The 18,077-nt window shown below is 38.7% G+C and overlaps 1 protein-coding gene across 1 annotated transcript in view; it reads left to right on the top strand.

The window, feature by feature from the left end:
- cacna1ia (calcium voltage-gated channel subunit alpha1 Ia) overlaps positions 1–12,682 on the top strand; it is a 229,265-nt gene extending 216,583 nt beyond the window's left edge. The window contains 6 exon segments of the mRNA XM_051106068.1: positions 5,659–5,691; positions 5,693–5,806; positions 7,602–7,739; positions 8,837–8,996; positions 10,640–10,875; positions 10,959–12,682. Coding sequence (XP_050962025.1) covers positions 5,659–5,691; positions 5,693–5,806; positions 7,602–7,739; positions 8,837–8,996; positions 10,640–10,875; positions 10,959–11,537 — 1,260 coding nt within the window. The 3' untranslated portion in view covers positions 11,538–12,682.
- The last annotated feature ends 5,395 nt before the right edge of the window (positions 12,683–18,077 follow it).

Raw genomic sequence — 18,077 nt, 5'->3', positions numbered from 1 at the left:
TAGAGAGAGCAGAACGGAAGAAGGTTAGAGACACGAGGAAAGCAAGTGTGTCATTAATGAGCTTCATTTTTGCTTAAGTTTTGTATTTACAGATGGTCAGCAGGAGATTTCACAAAATGAATTGTGTTTTTATATAGGAAAATGCATGCATTAAACGATGCATTAAGAGCTGGGGGGTGAAAACGTTTGAACAGAATGAAGTGTGCATTTTTTCATATTTTGCATAAATATAATATTTTTACTTACATGTTTCCCAGAAGACAAAATAAGTTAAATTTACCCTGATCTTCAAATTCCAAAAGTTTTCACCTCCCGGCTCTTAATGCATCGTGTTTCCTTCTGGAGCATCAGTGAGTGTTTGAACCTTCTGTAATAGTTGCATATGAGTCCCTCAGTTGTCCTCAATGTGAAAAGATGGATCTTAAAATCATACAGTCATTGTTGGGAAGGGTTCAAATACACAAAAATGCTGAAAAACCAAAGAATTTGTGGGACCTGAAGGATTTTTTCTGAAAAACAGCAGGCAGTTTAACTGTTCAGGACAAACAAGGGACTCATGAACAACTTTTTAAAAAAGAATTAATAAACAGCTGTGGATCATTCAGGCAACAACACATTAAGAATCAAGCTGTGTATGCGTTTTTGAATATTTGTATTTTTTGTATTTATTTTGCATTGTTCTTTATTTTTTACTGTTCTTGCTGTATTTATCCAAATATAAGGGGCTATGGCAACTGATTTGGCAGTTTAAACACACTGTTATTTGTTACACTGGTAAAGCTTGCTAAAACTGAGCAGCAGATTGTGTAAGAGAGGTTTACGTCCCGAGTTCAAGCGCAGTTCAGTGTGTATTTATAACAGAACATATTTTAAATGCAGTGGGAAGTCACCTCCCACTCTAGGCATCTCTTCTGAATTGTGCCTTGCGCACTGACACACTGACTGCAGCATTTCTGCTGAACAGCTCTTCTCATCCTCAAAGCACCTCACACTGTATGCCATGGCCAAGAGAAGTAAGGTGATTTTCTGAGTCACATGGTGCTGTCGAGCATGCGTTTTTAATTTTTACATGAAAAATGGGTAACAGAGCTTGTGCATCTTTCTGTAGGCTTTTTTCATGTCATTACACCTCGTTATTTTTGTGTATGTGGTTTGATTCAGATTCAGAATTGAATTGAAGCAGCAAACAGAATGGTCAACTGCAATTTGAACTTAAATGTAAATATATAAAATTAAATTTAATTAAATGCAAAGAAACTCAAACTGAAAAAAGCAAAGTTTGTCAAGACCTACCCGATCTCATGACGAAAACATACACATTTTCGCAAGACACAAATACTTACCAATAAGTACACATCACTGCGGTTTCCAACAGAAATGAACTCTAGAGGTGGTAAAACAGCAAGCACTTGTAATGGTTTTCATACACAGTTATGATTACAGTTCCATATGTTGCGCTGTGCTACATGGCGGTACTTTGCATCTTGCAAAAACATTCCCACAGATACGTTTTCGTCATAGGATCAGGTTGGTCAAGACACACTTGTTGACTTGACAAAGACTTTAAAAATGTTTTAAAAGCTCCACTGGATGCCCATTTTCCATACGTTGGTATGATTGTTTTTCATAAAATGTCTGCAACATACTTTGGTTAAAATTCTTCAATTGTCATATAAAAACAACACCCTTTTTGCCTTGTCAAAAACAGCTCTGTTTACAGCAACCCATTTCTGTGCATGTCTCTTTAAATGATAATGAGCTACCGCTCACTCCACCCCTCTGTTCTGTTTTTTGTGTATTTGGTGGCGCGTTACCATCAAAAACAAAACTAATCCATTGTGTCCCTAGTGGCTCTGATGTCAGAAGAAAATGTAGACTCTTATGTTCACTTTTATATCCAACTACAAAACATCTGCATTGCTTATGAGACGTTGTTGCTACAGCTGCTTTAGTGCAGAGAAAATGGCGGACAGCGTACAGCTAGCTGAGAGTGGGAATATGCTAATACGGGACAGTCCGTCAGCGTTTGTGGGCGGGGCATGAGCAATATGACATCATACTGCTCAAAAAATCCAAACGGCTTGATAACTGAAACTATTTAGGTTTCTTGGAGATGGAGTGAATGGATTTTTATCATTTTAGGGTGGATGTGTACATATATATTCATATACAAACACTTTGTAAAGGTAAATTTTGCATTCGATGCCCCCTGTAAGCTTGAAGGATTATAGGTGGTAGATAAATAAAAAGTGACTTTTGTTTTTGTTGTTCAACTGTTACAAAAATATATCTTTATAATAAATGCTGTTCTTTTGAACTTAAGTGTGTGCTACACAGTTTTCACGCACAAATATGTGCATACACGCAGCTAGTGAATGAGACTCAGTGTGCGATAATGTGTCGGTCTGGGAGGAAACAGCATGTACTGATTAGGTCCCCAGTAACACATCATTTTCCTCATGATCAGCATTGTGCAAAACCACAGTTGTAGTCAGCAAGAGGAGAAAGAGACAAACAGACTAGAGTCAGACTATGCCTTGTATCACCTCGTATCGAGTTCACGAGCGTCTCTGGTTGATTCATCTACCTGTAAAACACAACCTTCAGAGAAGTGCAAAACTGGCAGATGCTGCTTTTCCTTCAATTCACACCTGTTCGCGCCATGTGTTGAGTGATTTGCCACCGGGAAGCCGCCAGAAAGCTCATTAAATGAGATGGTTTGGAGGTGTACACGCTCTTGCGCTTAGATTTATGGAGACCTGCGATTTGAGGAGCGCTGAGGTAGCCATATGCTGAGACACTGATACTCCCATATGTTGAAATGTCATTAAAACTACATCCCTGCCAATTATACAACATTTCCCCGCTCCATCCGGCTGATACGAATTATGACCCACGCCGGCGCAGGTGAGACTATAACATCCATAAATGTGGCACTCGTGCTCAGAGCCTTATTGAAAATGATTGTTCTCGCCATGACCGCATCGCCCTGTGCATTGGACGCAACCAGATCCAAGCGGGCCATTATTGCTGTGGGTCATGGCTGGGATCATAAATTGGTTACTTAGACCTCTGGACTAGAGAGGTGTATGTGATCCTGTAACACTGGGCACTGCTAGGTGCTAATCTTCAGGGGATAATAACAGCCTGTGAGGTGGTGTCAGGCCTTAAGTGTGAAGTCTTGCAGTCAAACTCTCATTAGAAGTGCTGAGGCTCTTAATATAAACGCTTTTATTAGTCCTGTTTGTTGTACATGAGAGGCTGCTTGCTAATAATCAAGTGCACTCCAAATTAGCAAGCAGGCCAGCCTGATCAATTTTCATTCAACTCAAATTAGTCATTTCAACTTAATTGTTTATTTGTGTAGGAAATCAAAAGCGCTTGGCTCCGACAAGCTGGCGGTGACGCAAAGAGCTCAATTACCTGGAGAAATAAATGAATGTTATTAGATAACATTACATTATGATTGTGTTAGATTGATTCTTCAGTTGACTGCTTCCTAAATTGCTCTGTTGGGTAAATTGAATATTGAATGGTCAGATCTTTGTTTCTTCTCCCAGAAATGTATTTTGTTCATACTTACGCAACATTTATCTTGATATTAGCAGTGAGTGATGTGGCATTTATGAGGGAAGCTAAAACAGACGTTGATTGATGCGGGCGAAAGGTTTTTGTTTACGTGTTCAGAGCCCTCGAGTTGAGCCAAATTTCAAAAACTTTTTGAGGTGCCTCAGACATGTTTTCCAACTGGTATCGCTTTGAATTTTTTTCCACAAAGCATTTTGCTGAGCGGATACAGTGTGTGTGGAGCGTGTGGCTGTGAAACGTGTGTGTGCAGGTTTGCCCCTCTGCACAGCTGCTCTTTGAAGCTCAGTTGCTGTAAGGCGCCGTCATTAAGACCAATCCTGTGACAGTGAAGGAGACCCTTTCTCTGACCCTACCCTCTCATTAATGTGTGTGTGTGTGTGTGTGTGTGTGAGCACACAGGTGGGTAGGATGATCTATTTTCTAGTGCAAGGACCACCTCAAAATGTTCTGTCATGCACAGTATATCGGTTATTGAACTATATTAGAGTATTTACTCATCAATAAATGTATTTATTTAAAATGGTGAATTGAGTTTTATCATTTCTTATTTATCAGCCATAATGTTATCGACTTGTTGTATCATCCATAATTGTGCAAAACTTTGTGCATACCTGTTAGATATAGTTTAAAAGGATGGTTTGCCCAAAAATGAAAATTCTGTTAATTACTCACCCTCATGTCGTTCCAAACCCGTAAGACCTTTGTTCATCTTCAGGACACAAGTTAAGATATTTTTGATGAAATCCGAGAGCTTTTTGTCCCTGAAGGATAGACAGCAACCCAATTACCACATTCAAATGGGACAGGGAAGAAAAGAGATTGTTGGATAAAGTCGTTGTTTTTGTTCACTTTGCACACAACAAGGATTCTCGTAGCTTCATAACATTACGGTTGAACCACTGATGTCACATGGACTATTTTAATGATGTCCTTACACTGTAAAAAAAAACAAAAAAAACCTTTGTTACCCTGCTGCCTTAAAATTTTAAGTTCAGTCAACTCGATGAGTTTAACCAACTTGAAATGTTAAGTTGTACTAAGTGATATTTGAGTTGACTAAACAAAAAAATGTGTTTGTTAAACTTAAAAGTTGGGCATGTTGAATCAGCTTAAATATCTAAGTTGTAATTTAGTACAACTTAACATTTTCAGGTTGACTAAACTTTTTTTTATTGACTGAACTTAAAATGTTACGGCAGCCGGGTAACACATTATTTTAAAGAGGTCCACTTCCAGAACAACAATTTACAAATAATCTACTCACCCCCTTGTCATCCAAGATCATGTGTTTCTGTCTTCATCATAAAGAAATGATGGTTTTTGAGGAAAGCATTTCAGGATTTTTCTCCATATAATGGACTTCAGTTGTGCCCCCGAATTTGAACTTCCAAATTGTAGTTTAAATGCAGCTTCAAAGGGCTCTAAACGATCCCAGCCAAGGAAGAAGGGTCTTATCTAGTGAACGATTGGTAATTTTTTTTTTCTTCAAAAAAAAAAAATTGTATACTTTTTAAGCACAAAAGCTCATGTAGCACTTGCTCTGGGATGCGCATCCACGACGCTACGTACTATGAAATCACGTCTAAGTTCATTGTCAGTGTACTCCGCTCAAAAAGGTAGGATATGGTGAAAAACTACAAGGGGGTGAGTAAATTATTTGTAAATTGTTGTTCTGGAAGTGGACTTCTCCTTTAAGTTGACTCAACAAATGTTTTTTCACTGTGTACTGCCTTTCTGGGCCTTGAAAGTGTCAATTACGTTGCTGTCTATGCAGGTTCAAAAAGCTCTCGGATTTCATCAAAAATATCTTAACTTGTGTCCTGAAGATGAACAAAGGTCTTATGGGTTTGGAACGACATGAGGGTGAGTAATTATTGACAGAATTTTAATTTTTGGGTGAACTATCCTAGAATTATAGTTCTGAACTGCTCAGACTTAGTGTCCTCCCTCATAATAGATTTTGGAAAAGTGTTCCCAGATCCCCGAATCCCAGTCGATAGCACTTACTTTAGGGAGTTATTGTTAATAACTCTGTTTTATTAACTCTGGTGATATGTGTTTGTATCCCAGGAGAACTTGTGGCTGGACAGTGTATCTCTGCTTTATCAAAGATTCGTTTGAAGGGGAGATGCTGATGATTGACAACCTCTCTGGCTCCGTCTTCCATCATTACTCCTCCCCACCCGTCTGCAAGGACTGCAGGACTCATCCGCAAGAGGTACACTGAAGCTGCGTCAGTGTTTGCAAATGCACTCGAGTTTAACAACTCTAACCTTAAAAACTAACCTACATCCAAATCTCCACAATTGAATAGAGAATGCCTTTAAACGATTAGTTCACTTTAAGAATAAAAAAATTTCTGATCATTTGCTCGTCCGCATGTCATCCAAAATGTTCAGAAATTAAGGTTTTTGAGGAAAACATTCCAGGATTTTTCTCCATATAGTGGACTTAAATGGGGATCAACGGGTTGAAGATCCAAATTGCAGTTTCAGTGCAGCTTCAATAGGCTCTACACGATCCCAGCCAAGGAATAAGAGTCTTATCTAGCGAAACGTAATTTCCTAAAAAGAACTAAAATTTATATACTTTTTACAACAAATGTTCGTCATGCACTAGCTCAACTTCATGCATTTGGAAAGGTCACACATGATGTAGAAGGAAGTCCCAACCCAGTGTTTACAAAGCGAACATACAAAGAAAATCAAATGCCCTTTACAAAAAATGATGTCGGACAATTTTGAAATTGGAGGAGAAAATGAGATTTGAACTGGAGTACACAGACAAAGAACTAACTGTGTGTGACCTTTCCAACGTGTTTATGTAAAGCGTGCATCGCAGAGTTAGTGCACAATGAGCATTTGTGGTTAAAAAGTATGTAAATTTCAATTTTTTTAGAAAATGACCAATTGTTTCGCCAGATAAGACCCTTAGACCCTCAGCTGGGATTGTGTAGAACCCTTTGAAACTGCATTGAAACTGCAATTTGGACTTTCAACCCATTGATCCTCATTCAAGTCGACTTTATGGATAAAAATCCTGGAATGTTTTCCTCAAAAACCTTTATTTCTTTTCAACTAAAGAAAGAAAGACATGATCATCTAGGATGACATGAGGGTGAATAAATTACGGATGGATAGGTAGATAGATTATTGCTGAATTTTATGATTAAACATTTTTTTAAGTGTTTTTTGTTGTTGTTGATGTTGTTTACATTTGATAAATCAAAGAATCCTGAGAAGAAAAATCATAATTGAGCACCAAGTCAGTATATTAGACTGATTTCTGAAGGATCTTGTGGCTAAAGTAATAACTGCTGAAAACTCTGCTTTGATCACAAGAACAAATTACATTTTAACGTATGTTACAATAGAAAACAATTCATTTATATTATAACAGTACTTCATAATGTTAATGTTTTTTACTGTATTTTTATCAAATACACAGACAGACAGACAGACAGACAGATAGATAGATAGATAGATAGATAGATAGATAGATAGATACTACAGCACATTATTTAATGTACACACACAAAATCTCTCAATGCTTGTGTCCCATCAGAGTGACGGACAGGACAGGGGTAGTTCAGGAAAGAAGTAATTCAAGCTGTAACCTCCACACCTGTCATCTCGCCATTCTGCCAGGCTGCCAACAATGTCAGTCCATCAGTCTGTTTCCACTCCCCTGTCTCTGCTCTCCATACATCTCTGATTTGCAAGCTCTTCTCTCCCACTCATTCTGTTTGACTCTAAACAGCTCTCTTCTTGAAATACCCAAATTTCTTCTTTGGAAAATCATCATCATGTTGTCAGACATAAACCATGCTGTCCATAACAATTCAACGTGTCTTTTGACAGTTTTATCACACAAACTCACTTCAACGCTCTGCAAACTTCACAAAGCTGTCAGAGTGGCATATAGTAAAAGTCTGCAGAAATTCAAATGCTGGGGAAGGATTCTAATGATTAAAAACCTGCTCAATTCTCAGTGCTATAAATTCTTGCCCACAGCAGATCCACATGGCTGAACTGGAGCAGGCGTCTCTGAGGTCGGAGCAGCTCTCAGATAAGTCATCCTCACCAGCGCTGCCTGATGACCTCAGCCTCGATGAGCAGAGCGTGTACCAGATGGCTGCCAAAGAGGGCAAGGTGAACTTTCTCTCAGAAAATTTTTTTTTGAATGCTTCACCCTCACAATTATCTTGAAATGTTCAAGTCTATTCAAAAGCATGCACTGATCAGGATTCTTGCTAATGTCTGTATTTATTATTGATGATTATTGATAATTACTTTCATGCTGTGGCCAATAACTAATTGCTAATATTAAAATGTTGTGCTGTTTTATCTTAAGTAGTGTCTTAAGTAAGTAAATTAGAAATAAACAACAACAGTCTTTTCGAGGTATACACTATACGCTACTATTTTATTATCTGGGCTCAGAAAGATTTTTTGTAATGTTTTTTAAAGAAGTCACTCACCAAAGCTAAATTTATTTTATTCAAAACAGAATAATATTGTGACATATTAATATTTAAAATAACTGATTTCTATTTTAATATATTTTAAAATGTAATTTATTACTGTGATGGCAAAGTTAAATTATTATCAGGGTTGAAAATACTGCAGCTTATTATTTTTCTGGAAAAAAATACTCTTTTGCTTTGATATATAGAAAGTTCAAAAGAACACAATTTATATGATTTTTGTCCAAGCTGGCTGTCAAAGAGAAACGTATGTATTTTCATGCACTTAATAGTGGTTTATGCTCAGTAACAGATGAAAACTCTGCCCCCCTGGAAATGATTTACCTCTATCTGATATATAAACTGCTATAATCCCTTACATCCCAAACGATGATCCTTTAATTAAATATAATCAGTGGGAATGACCACAGACTCGCACTAATTAGACTGAAGAAATCAAATAACTATAAGCTGTTAGTCTAAATCCTGCAGTCTCATGGGGCGTGTAGCTCTGCTGCTCAGCCGATGTAATTCTTCAGCAGACTTTAAACATCTCTAGCTATTTGTTAGAGAAACACGATAAAGGACAATGTGTGAGGCAGATGGCTCAGATGATCCAGCAGAGCCTAATCGTTCATTAATCTCTTTTACGGTTATAGAGGGAAACCCTCAAGTCAGGGAACCTAAAAGTGTTTAGTTTACCATGAAAGTAAGATGTTAGCATTTAAGAGACCTGAAAGTCTCCCCAGGATCTTGGAAGCTCATGCTAATGTTTCTCCTCAGGAAAGGGGCTGTGATGAGTACCTAAATACTGAAGATCCTGGAGGGAGAGGCCACAGCAGGTTACGGCGACCCTCTAGGGTTCACAGCTCTGGGGCAGAGGATGGGGCGGCAGTGAACGGAGCCGGTTCACATCACAACACACCTGCTCGGCACAGCATAGGTAATGCTGCAATTCTGCAGTACTGCAGGAATGATACTGGAAAGGAATGATACAAAGCAAGAAAACATTAGGGGCTACCCTGTTGAAAAAAACAGCATATGCTATAGGTTAGGTTTTATGTTATAATTATAGGTTTTGATGCTGGGATGCTGGTTTTAGCTGGTTCTTTGCTGGTTTATGCTGGCTCTTTGCTGGTCCCTAGCTGGTTTAAGCTGGTCCTGGACCAGTACATAACCAGCTAAGGACCAGCACAACCAGCATCCCAGCATCAAAACCTACCTAACCAGCATATGTTGTTTTTGTCAACAGGGTAGTTTTACTAAACTGGGCAAATTCCAAAACAGTGCCGATGGGAGGGAAAATTTCTGCAGGTGATTTACTAAGTAACACAGACGCAACATCTCATTTACATATCAACCAACGCAATATACCAAGCGCAGCACAAATTAGCGTAGTGGCAAATAAAGAAAAAAAATAATAAAGAAGCCACAGTAAGTTGAAAAAAAAACAGAAGCCAAAAAAATGAAGGTTTGCTAGAAGGTTTGATAAACATGGTATTGCGTGACTCTTAGTTGAGGGTTCCAAGAAGCAAATTAAAAATAATAACATGGCTTGGCAAACGATATGTTCGGATAATGTGTTCTTCTGGCATTCCAAATAAATTAATACATGTGGAAAAAATCCTCCCCCTTCTACCACACGCTCTCTGTTCTCTGTGATGCCTCCTCCTTGCAACACTAATTGCAGCCATTTCATATGCAAAATAGTTTAAGACGTTCTTTTTTGGGTGTTAAATAATGGCAGTAATTTGATAAGCACAAACGTTAGTAAATCGCATTACGTGATTCATTTTAATACTCTCCTCCCATAAATTGTGCGTCCCATAAATTCTCCCATAAATTCATCACTGCGCGTCTTTAGTAAAACCTGACAGTACAATTTTAATGCCAAAAGACGGTTTGCCATCAGGATCAACTAAATGCTGGATTTTCAAAAGTATGTGAAATATTTAAAGTTCATGGCACAACGTCTTTAAAATACATTAAAGAGTTTTACACACTGGTCTGTTATTTCAGTGTCCCTAAACATGACGTGGAATGTGAAACGTGATTGGTTGCTTTACCTGTCAGTCATATGGCCTCTTGGGTGAGCCTTAGCCATTTGGCTACTTGAGACTACACATGCATGAATTGGTTTTGCACTAATCAGTTGTTCCACAAGGTGGCAACACTGGCCCGGACCATGGATTTACAGTAGAAAAAGAAAAGGAACAACAACAACAAAATAGTGGCGACTGCAACAATAACAGATTCCCAGATCGACAAGCACTTTTTTAAGGTGGTTATAAGAGAGCCTCAACTTTAGTTTAAAAGAGTACAAAGACATTCTATCGGTCATAACTTATAGAGAAAAATAGAGTACATGTGTCGACCGCCTGCATTCGCATACACTGTTAAATGGACTATATCTTAAAAGGCTATGTGTTCAACTGTACGCTAGCGTAAGCATACAAAAACGAAGTATACTTTTAGGATTTTTGTTAGCAACATGTTTGAGTGTTATTTTTCTCAACTCAAATCTGCATCCTGTCTCCTACCTCCATTTAAATTCAGTTCAAATTCAGTAACTGAATTTGTGTGCAGGTGGAGTTCCCTGTAGCAGCGGCAATCAGGAGTACCCAGGGGTTTCTGGAGCTTCGAGCCGCTCTACCACTCCCATCCGTCTCCCTGCTGAATTCTTCCACCCGGCTGCCGCAGCCCTCCCCGCACCCCCGAGAGGCCGACCGGGACACAAACCAAGAGGGCTCCGGCTAACTTCCCCAGCCTCATGGGCATCTCTACGCTCTCCTGGAGCAAACACCAGGCTGCTCACCACACAGGTTTAATCTTACACACATGTACAACTTACGCATTGCATGTCGTTATCAATTCATTCCTAAAACCTCGACCTCTCTGCCCTCAGTATCCATCTCACAGTGACTCCTCCCTGGCTACGGGCAGCTCAGAGAGCAGCCTACCAGCCACCATGGAAGAAGGGCTCAGTTTCATCGTGTCCACCACCCAGCCACTGCTGGACACGCTCCTCGACGATCGCGCCAGCCTCTCCACGGAGACCCTGAGACCCAGCCCTCCGGCCGGCCAGAGCCTCCAAACTACGAGGGGGCACCAGCGCAGCAAGAGCAGTTGTGAAAGGGACATCAATGCAGGAAGAACTCGGCAAGGCTCCGACGAGGATGTAGGGATGGTACGGTGCGGTTCTAACCAGACGTGCGACAGCCAGCAGCTCTCAGAGACGCAGAGCAGCCTGTCGCTCACGTCGCTGCTTCCGCCGAGCTCTCTAGCGCCCCCGTCTGTGAAAAAATGCAACAGCATGGGCAGCTTAGACCAGGGGACTCTCACAACCCTCACAAAAGAGCCACAGGGTAAAATCACCAGCCCCTGGAAAGAAGGAAGAAGAGAGAGTCAGTCGGAGGCAGCACAAGGAAAAAACGAGGAAAGTACAAGCCAAATAACAATTGTAGGCTCCAGGAGAAATAGATGAAACTTTACCTAGTGTTAGTTATTTCTAAGGCCCACTACTCGATCTCTGTTTTTTTCAGGGAGCAGTTTGACATGTGGCATTCCATCTCAAAGTCTTTCTCTCTCTATCTCCCTGTTTTCATTTGTGACCTGTTACCATTTTGTATTGCTTGTGGTAAACGTCCAACAGGACTGTAGAGAAACTGGACGGAGAGACTTGAGAGCAGTTTGGCCCCTTAGAGCATGACTAGTCAGAGGGGGACTTCTAACAGCTGCCTGAACAATCAGGTCAGGAGACGAAAGGCACAGCTTTCCATATGCTGGAATGCTGGGAGTTTTTTAAAAGTTAGTTAAAAAGAAAAAAAAAAAGATAAACCCAAAAGTATATATAAAGGAACTGTAAAGATAAAGAGATACAGTAAAAAAAAAAAAAAAAAAAAAAAACGTAAAGGAGATTTCATCTCAAAAGAGGGCATGTTGTGTTTTAATGCAGATACATTACAAGGAAGATTTTAGGATTTAACATACTTTTTTCAGGTTTTTCGTTCGTTTGTCATTTTGTTTGTTTGTTTCTGTGTGTTGAGGAGAGAGAACAATGTTCCTCATTTAACCTCAAGCAAAGCATTCGTTTTAGAGAGTGAACAAACTTAATGCGAGGTAGTCAGACATCTATCTATCTACCGATCTATCTATCAGTTTCTTTAATTTTTTATTTATTCAGATTTATTTATATATTTATTTATTCACATTTATTTAAATTTTTGTTTATAAATTTAATTAAAGGGCAAATGTGGAAATATGTCATCTCCTACCTTTTGCATTAGGAGCTGAAGAAAATATGGACACAAGGACAAAAAACAGTCCTCTGCATGATGGAGTCTCTTTACAAAGAAGTTCAATGTAACAACTACTGAAGATGTCAATGCTGGAAGAAAGCAGTGTGGTTTTTACTCAGATATTTTTTTATTGATATGCTCTGGATCAAGGAATCGGTGACGCACATTGTTGTGGTCACTTTTCTCCTCCCCACAACCCAAAAACGTTTCTCTATGTGACTCTATTCCCTGCAAGTGGCTTCCATTTTTATAATTTTGGTTAGGTGGAGGGGACTTTTTGTATGCTCGGGTAAAAAGGTAAAAACAAAACAAAAAAAAAGGAAGAAAAATGATGGAAAGAAAAAAAAAATTCCTACGGATTTTAGACTGTGGATTACATGAACTCTTGGATGTTGAATACAGCCGGACACACAGGATGATGAACAGGCCATGGGATTTAAACGCTTCTTCAAGAACCCTGGAGCCTCTGCTTTGTTTTGGTCCTCGGATGGCATGTCAGATGAGGAAAACACAAGACGGTGATATTTAGCTTTCATTTTGACAAAACTAGGTTGATTGGATTTGCAACTGAATCAATTATTTACACATGAATTTTCTTTAGCATGATTACTGGACTGCAGTAGGACACCTCTGATTTATTATTCCTCCTCTTTGAAAAAGAAATGCACTCGTTTGCTCTTTATTTGATTTAGCTTAGACTTGATCACTGTATTCATGTGCAAATGGAGCAACTTTAGGTATGACTCTCCAAATATTTCCAAATATCTTAGTTTAGCCTGCCGTAGTGTTTAGCACCCCTAAGGTTTTTTTTTTGTTTTTTTTTCCCATTTTGACTATTCAGGTGAAAACCACATGTAGACCTGTTGATGATCTTCATTGTCATTTGATTGGTAGTGACTGTCCATCCATGGCGTCGGGGTCTCTGTGCATTACGTCAGTTGTGTTGTGCTTTAGTCAGGACCCGAGTGCGGGATTGTCATTTTATTCTTGCCTATTCCACCGTTTGGAAATGAGGAACACTGAAGTATTAAAGTTTAATCAGCAAAACACAATAACAAAGGGCTTACTTGGTTTCCAAGGTGTTCTTGGATCTCACAAGACAATTTTTGCTAATAGTGCGCAAGACTTCAAAGGTTAGTCTGACACTACAGCAATAAAGAGTAGCTTTGTGTGCCCCAAATATACATAATGATGTCAACGTCTTTTTTATTTATTTTATTTACCCTTGTTTACTAAGTACTTGCACGACGTGAGGGCTGATCACATTACGCAACCATTCGAGCATTGCGAATAGATGGGCTGCCAGTGGTTCAGATGAACAAATGAAGTCATTTCGAACTCAGGGCCTTGGAAAAAACCACTACTGAACGCTCTGTTTCCTCAGGGAGACAGATGGTTGGAAAAAGAAGGACTGTATGTTAAATGTTAATGTTCATTTGATTTGACTTTGCATTTAATGCTCTAATAAGCTTGCGTCAGTGCATTGCCATTACAGCAGAACGTGAGTAGAGGCCAGTTTTATTAAAGCAACAGGTAAGCTCATTCATTGCCATCACTGTATATTTTGAAAATGTATGTAGCTTAAAGAAGAAATCTGACCATGCATTTAAGGATGGATGCATATATTGCATTTATGAAATGTGTATGTGAGTGTGATGTTAAATGGTCTAGAGCAGGGGTGGCGAACGTCGGTCCTGGAGAGCCGCAGCCCTGCTTAAAGTTTTGCTTTAACCCTAATCAAACACACCTGAACAAGCTAATCAAGGTTTGAAGGGAATGATTTTATTAGGGTTGGAGCTGAACTCTGCAGGACCGGAGTTCGCTACCCCTGGTCTAGAGTGATAGGCGCGATTTTATACAAAGCTTGATGTGTCTTGTCACTGGGTTGAACATATGTACATATCCTTTTATATATCGAATTGCATGTGTGCTATGACCAATGACAATGATACATGCATTAGGTTTTATTATTCCACCCCCCACCCCACCCTAAGGTCTTCCTGAAATGTACAATTAATGTCAGCTCATTTTCTTTTTGGTTTTTGATGAGACTACATTTCCCATGAGACAGCTGTGGTCACATACAGTTTGGGTTTGAACTGTTGTCTATGCTAGCTTAGATCCCTTATTGGACAGCTCTGGCCTTCAGATCTGATTGGCTGTGTAGCGTTCAACAAGTGCTGATACATTTAGGCCTACATTTTCACTGTTGGAATGTGTCAGATTGTCTGTGTTTGTGGTTTTCCAGACCAGAGTATGTGAGCGCTGTGGAGTGGAAGTGAGATTGTTTTGTGTGAGCTAGAAAAAAAAAACACTGGAGTGGAGCTAAAAAATCTGGCGTGATCACTCCATTCTACTTACATCCTCTCTTCTGTTGTATGTGTGTTGACTGGCAACACACACTGCTTGATGACTGGGCATTTTTGGAAGTGCTTTATAAAAAAACATATTTTTGAAAACCAAACCCTTGATTTTAAAGGGATAGTTAACTCAAAATGAAAATTCTGTTGTCAGTTACTTCTCATTTTAAATCTGTATGACTTGCTTTGTTTTCTGAAATGCGAAGAATATTTTGAAAAGTATCTCTTTCATTGTCCATAGAGTGAAAGTCAATGGGGTTTCATCTTTGTACTCTACGGAGTTCAACAGTCTAACGCCAGAAATGAAAATCACATTCATTATCTCCATAGGAGAAATTGATTGCTAAATTATAAACCTTTAAAATAGACAGGCCTACTGTGAACTTGAGTTTAATTGATGGTATATGCTTTTGTTGAAGCCGTATATTAGTGTTACTTTGGGATGAATTTGGGATGAAAATGACCCTGGACCACAAAACCGTAAGGGTCATAAGGGTCAGTTTTTCAAAGTTGAATTGAGATTGAATAAATACAGATACAACTATTTGAAAATCTGTAATCTGTGGGTGCAAAAAATCTAAATATTTAGAAAATTGCTTTTAAAGTTGTCCAAATGAAGTTCTTAGCAATGCATATTACTAATCAAAAATTAAGTTTTGATATATTTACAGTAGGAAATTTACAAAATATCTTCATGGAACATGATCTTTACTTAATATCATAATGACTTTTGGCATAAAAGAAAAATAGATAATTTTGACCCGTACAATGTATTGTTGGCTATTACTACAAATATACCTGTGCTACTTATGGCAAGGGGGGGGTCTTTTACCCCACACACTGTTTTTTTTTTTTAATTATTATGTCTAAGTTGCTACTTTTCTAAAACTATCACTTTAGCAAAGTTTGTACTATTTACAGCTTATTTTGATAAATAAAATAATTCATTTTTGTTCAGTAAATGTACTGTCATTAAAATATGTTAATATAAAAAATATATTTTATAAAATACAGAAACAAAATCATTTTAAAAAGTAAAGATCCTGAAAGTATTGAAGTATTAAAAAACAATACTTTTACATATTCGTTCGTTATTTAAAAACTGTTGCTTTAATTATCTTAAACAAAACTGAAAATCATTAGGAAGACCTTTGTCTCAAAATATATTTAACAATTTTAGCGATTCTCATTTGCTACCTAAATCTACAACATTTAAAAAAACAAAAAACAAATATTAGATCAAGTAAGCACAGAATCAACTTTGCTCTGCTGCCCGCGATCACATTAAGGTTTAGCCAAATTTGCACGTTCATTTTGAAAAGCCGATGTTTTGGAAAGTGCTACACCAAGTTCATCTGCCATCTAGTGGTTTAGAGGAAAATAATATCAATCGCGCCTTTTACTCTGGGCCGCCTTTAGCCCCGTTGTACCCTATACACTTAACACGTTTAAGCCAATAGTTTTATATTTATCTGTTGTTTTTAATTAGATCTTGTCATTTACAGTGCTTTATGGAATTGTAGTTCTATTCTTCATCTTTTCCTCAACCTTCGCCTTTTTGTCAGATTTTCCGATACGTTTATGCTTCAAAATAAAGTTTGTTATGCTGTGATTTACCTCATAGCTGACTGGTTTGGTTCATGGCTTATCCATCTTATTTTTCACTTTAAGTTCACTTTAAAATGAACTTGTTTTGTGAATGATGACAGATTTTTCATTTTTTTGGTCAACTATGCCTTTCTTGTGCTGATTTTCAGTGCGATATTGCTTAATTTGGATATTCAAAAGTAAAATTCATTGGTTTGCCCCTCTAAAAGAAGCAATAAACTCCATGTAGCCTGACCCCTGAGAAAATGAAGATGGGTGGAAAAGACAAGAGAGGTTCTGACAGTAGACACGCTGCTAGTGCTGATTTTCAGGCATGCTTAATTTGTATTCAAAAGTAAAATTCATTGGTTTGCCCCTCTAAAAGAAGCAATAAACTCGGTCAAAAGTAGACTCTGAAGTGCGGAAACTCATGGGAGAAGTGTTGTTTCTCCACACCTAAACCATCTCTCCCCTCCAGCTATCTGTCCTTTAAATGTCAGCTGCTCTGCTGTTCCAAGTCCTGACCGCACGCTTGTAGGGCCGTGGTGTCGCCAGCCTCGGGAATCTTGGGATGTGGGCTGTCACACCACTGTACAAATCAAGTCAAAATATTTCGTTTTATCATGTGAAATGAAGGGATGATCTTTGGCTGAGCGCTAAATTGCCCTCTGAAAGGGTAGTGTTTCTGCAGCTGCAGATTTTGTCTTTTATGTCGGTGCTTGGGAAGTTGTGGGGGTCGTATGCTTTATATTTGACTCATATGCGCTCTTATCTAATCATTACAGCTTTGGAGAGTGTCGGTTAGATGTATGGAGAACCTCTGACATCAGTGTTTTATCTAGAGGTTGAGTAATTACTCTCTCCGTCTGACTGGAATAAAGCAAGCGTTAATCGCTACAGAAGTCATACGGGTAAAATAAAGGTGATCCTCCCACTTAATGACGAAAAATGATCTTCAGTAATGACCAGGGCACCTCTAAGAGGACAATGAGATGGATGCCCTTGTAACGCATTGCATGGCCTTGAATGTGTCATTATCTGTACCTTTCTGTTTTTAAAATGAGAAGGAAGAAAAATGAAATGGTTAAAGTTACTTCTAGGTGTTGTAATTTTGGACTAAATTGCAGCTTGTTGTGAAATCTCAAGTGTAGCTCTGAGTAGGTGTGTTTGATTCTCTCCCTCTCTCTCTTTTCCCCTCTCTCATTTGGTTTGTTTGGCAATCACTAAATCAAGGCAGTAGCTCTCCATCATCACGGAGCACAGGCACTTCATACACCTGAAATATGGTAGCCTACTCACACATACACATAAACAACAGTTTCATCAAGGTGACACAAAGCAAATCGCTTCTGACATTCTGCTCAGATTCGCTTACTTAAGCTCCACCTCATTTAGTGCCGATAAGAAAAAAAAAATGAGGAGCAAAAGAGATAAAAGACAAAAACACCATAAACATCCTGTGACAGCAGGAACAAAGGCTGAGAGTTATCTGATGGGCCTGTCAATCTGCCCCATTAGGAGCAATGCTGATACCTGCACTCTACAGCAGTGCTTCTCAACTGGTGGCCTGCAGTTATGACCCTATAAGCTAACTGCAAATGATACAATACAATATACAGTTGAGGTCAAAAGTTTACATACACCTGGCAGAATCTGCAAAATGTTAATTATTTTTCCAAGATAAGAGGGATCGTACAAAATGCATGTTATTTTTTTATTTAGTACTGACCTGAATAAGATATTTGACGGAAGACATTGGAGAAAAGAGAAAATAACAGT

Source organism: Labeo rohita, chromosome 3, assembly GCF_022985175.1.
Source record: "Labeo rohita strain BAU-BD-2019 chromosome 3, IGBB_LRoh.1.0, whole genome shotgun sequence".
NCBI lineage: Eukaryota > Metazoa > Chordata > Actinopteri > Cypriniformes > Cyprinidae > Labeo > Labeo rohita.
This window is presented reverse-complemented; position numbering and strand designations above follow the sequence as displayed.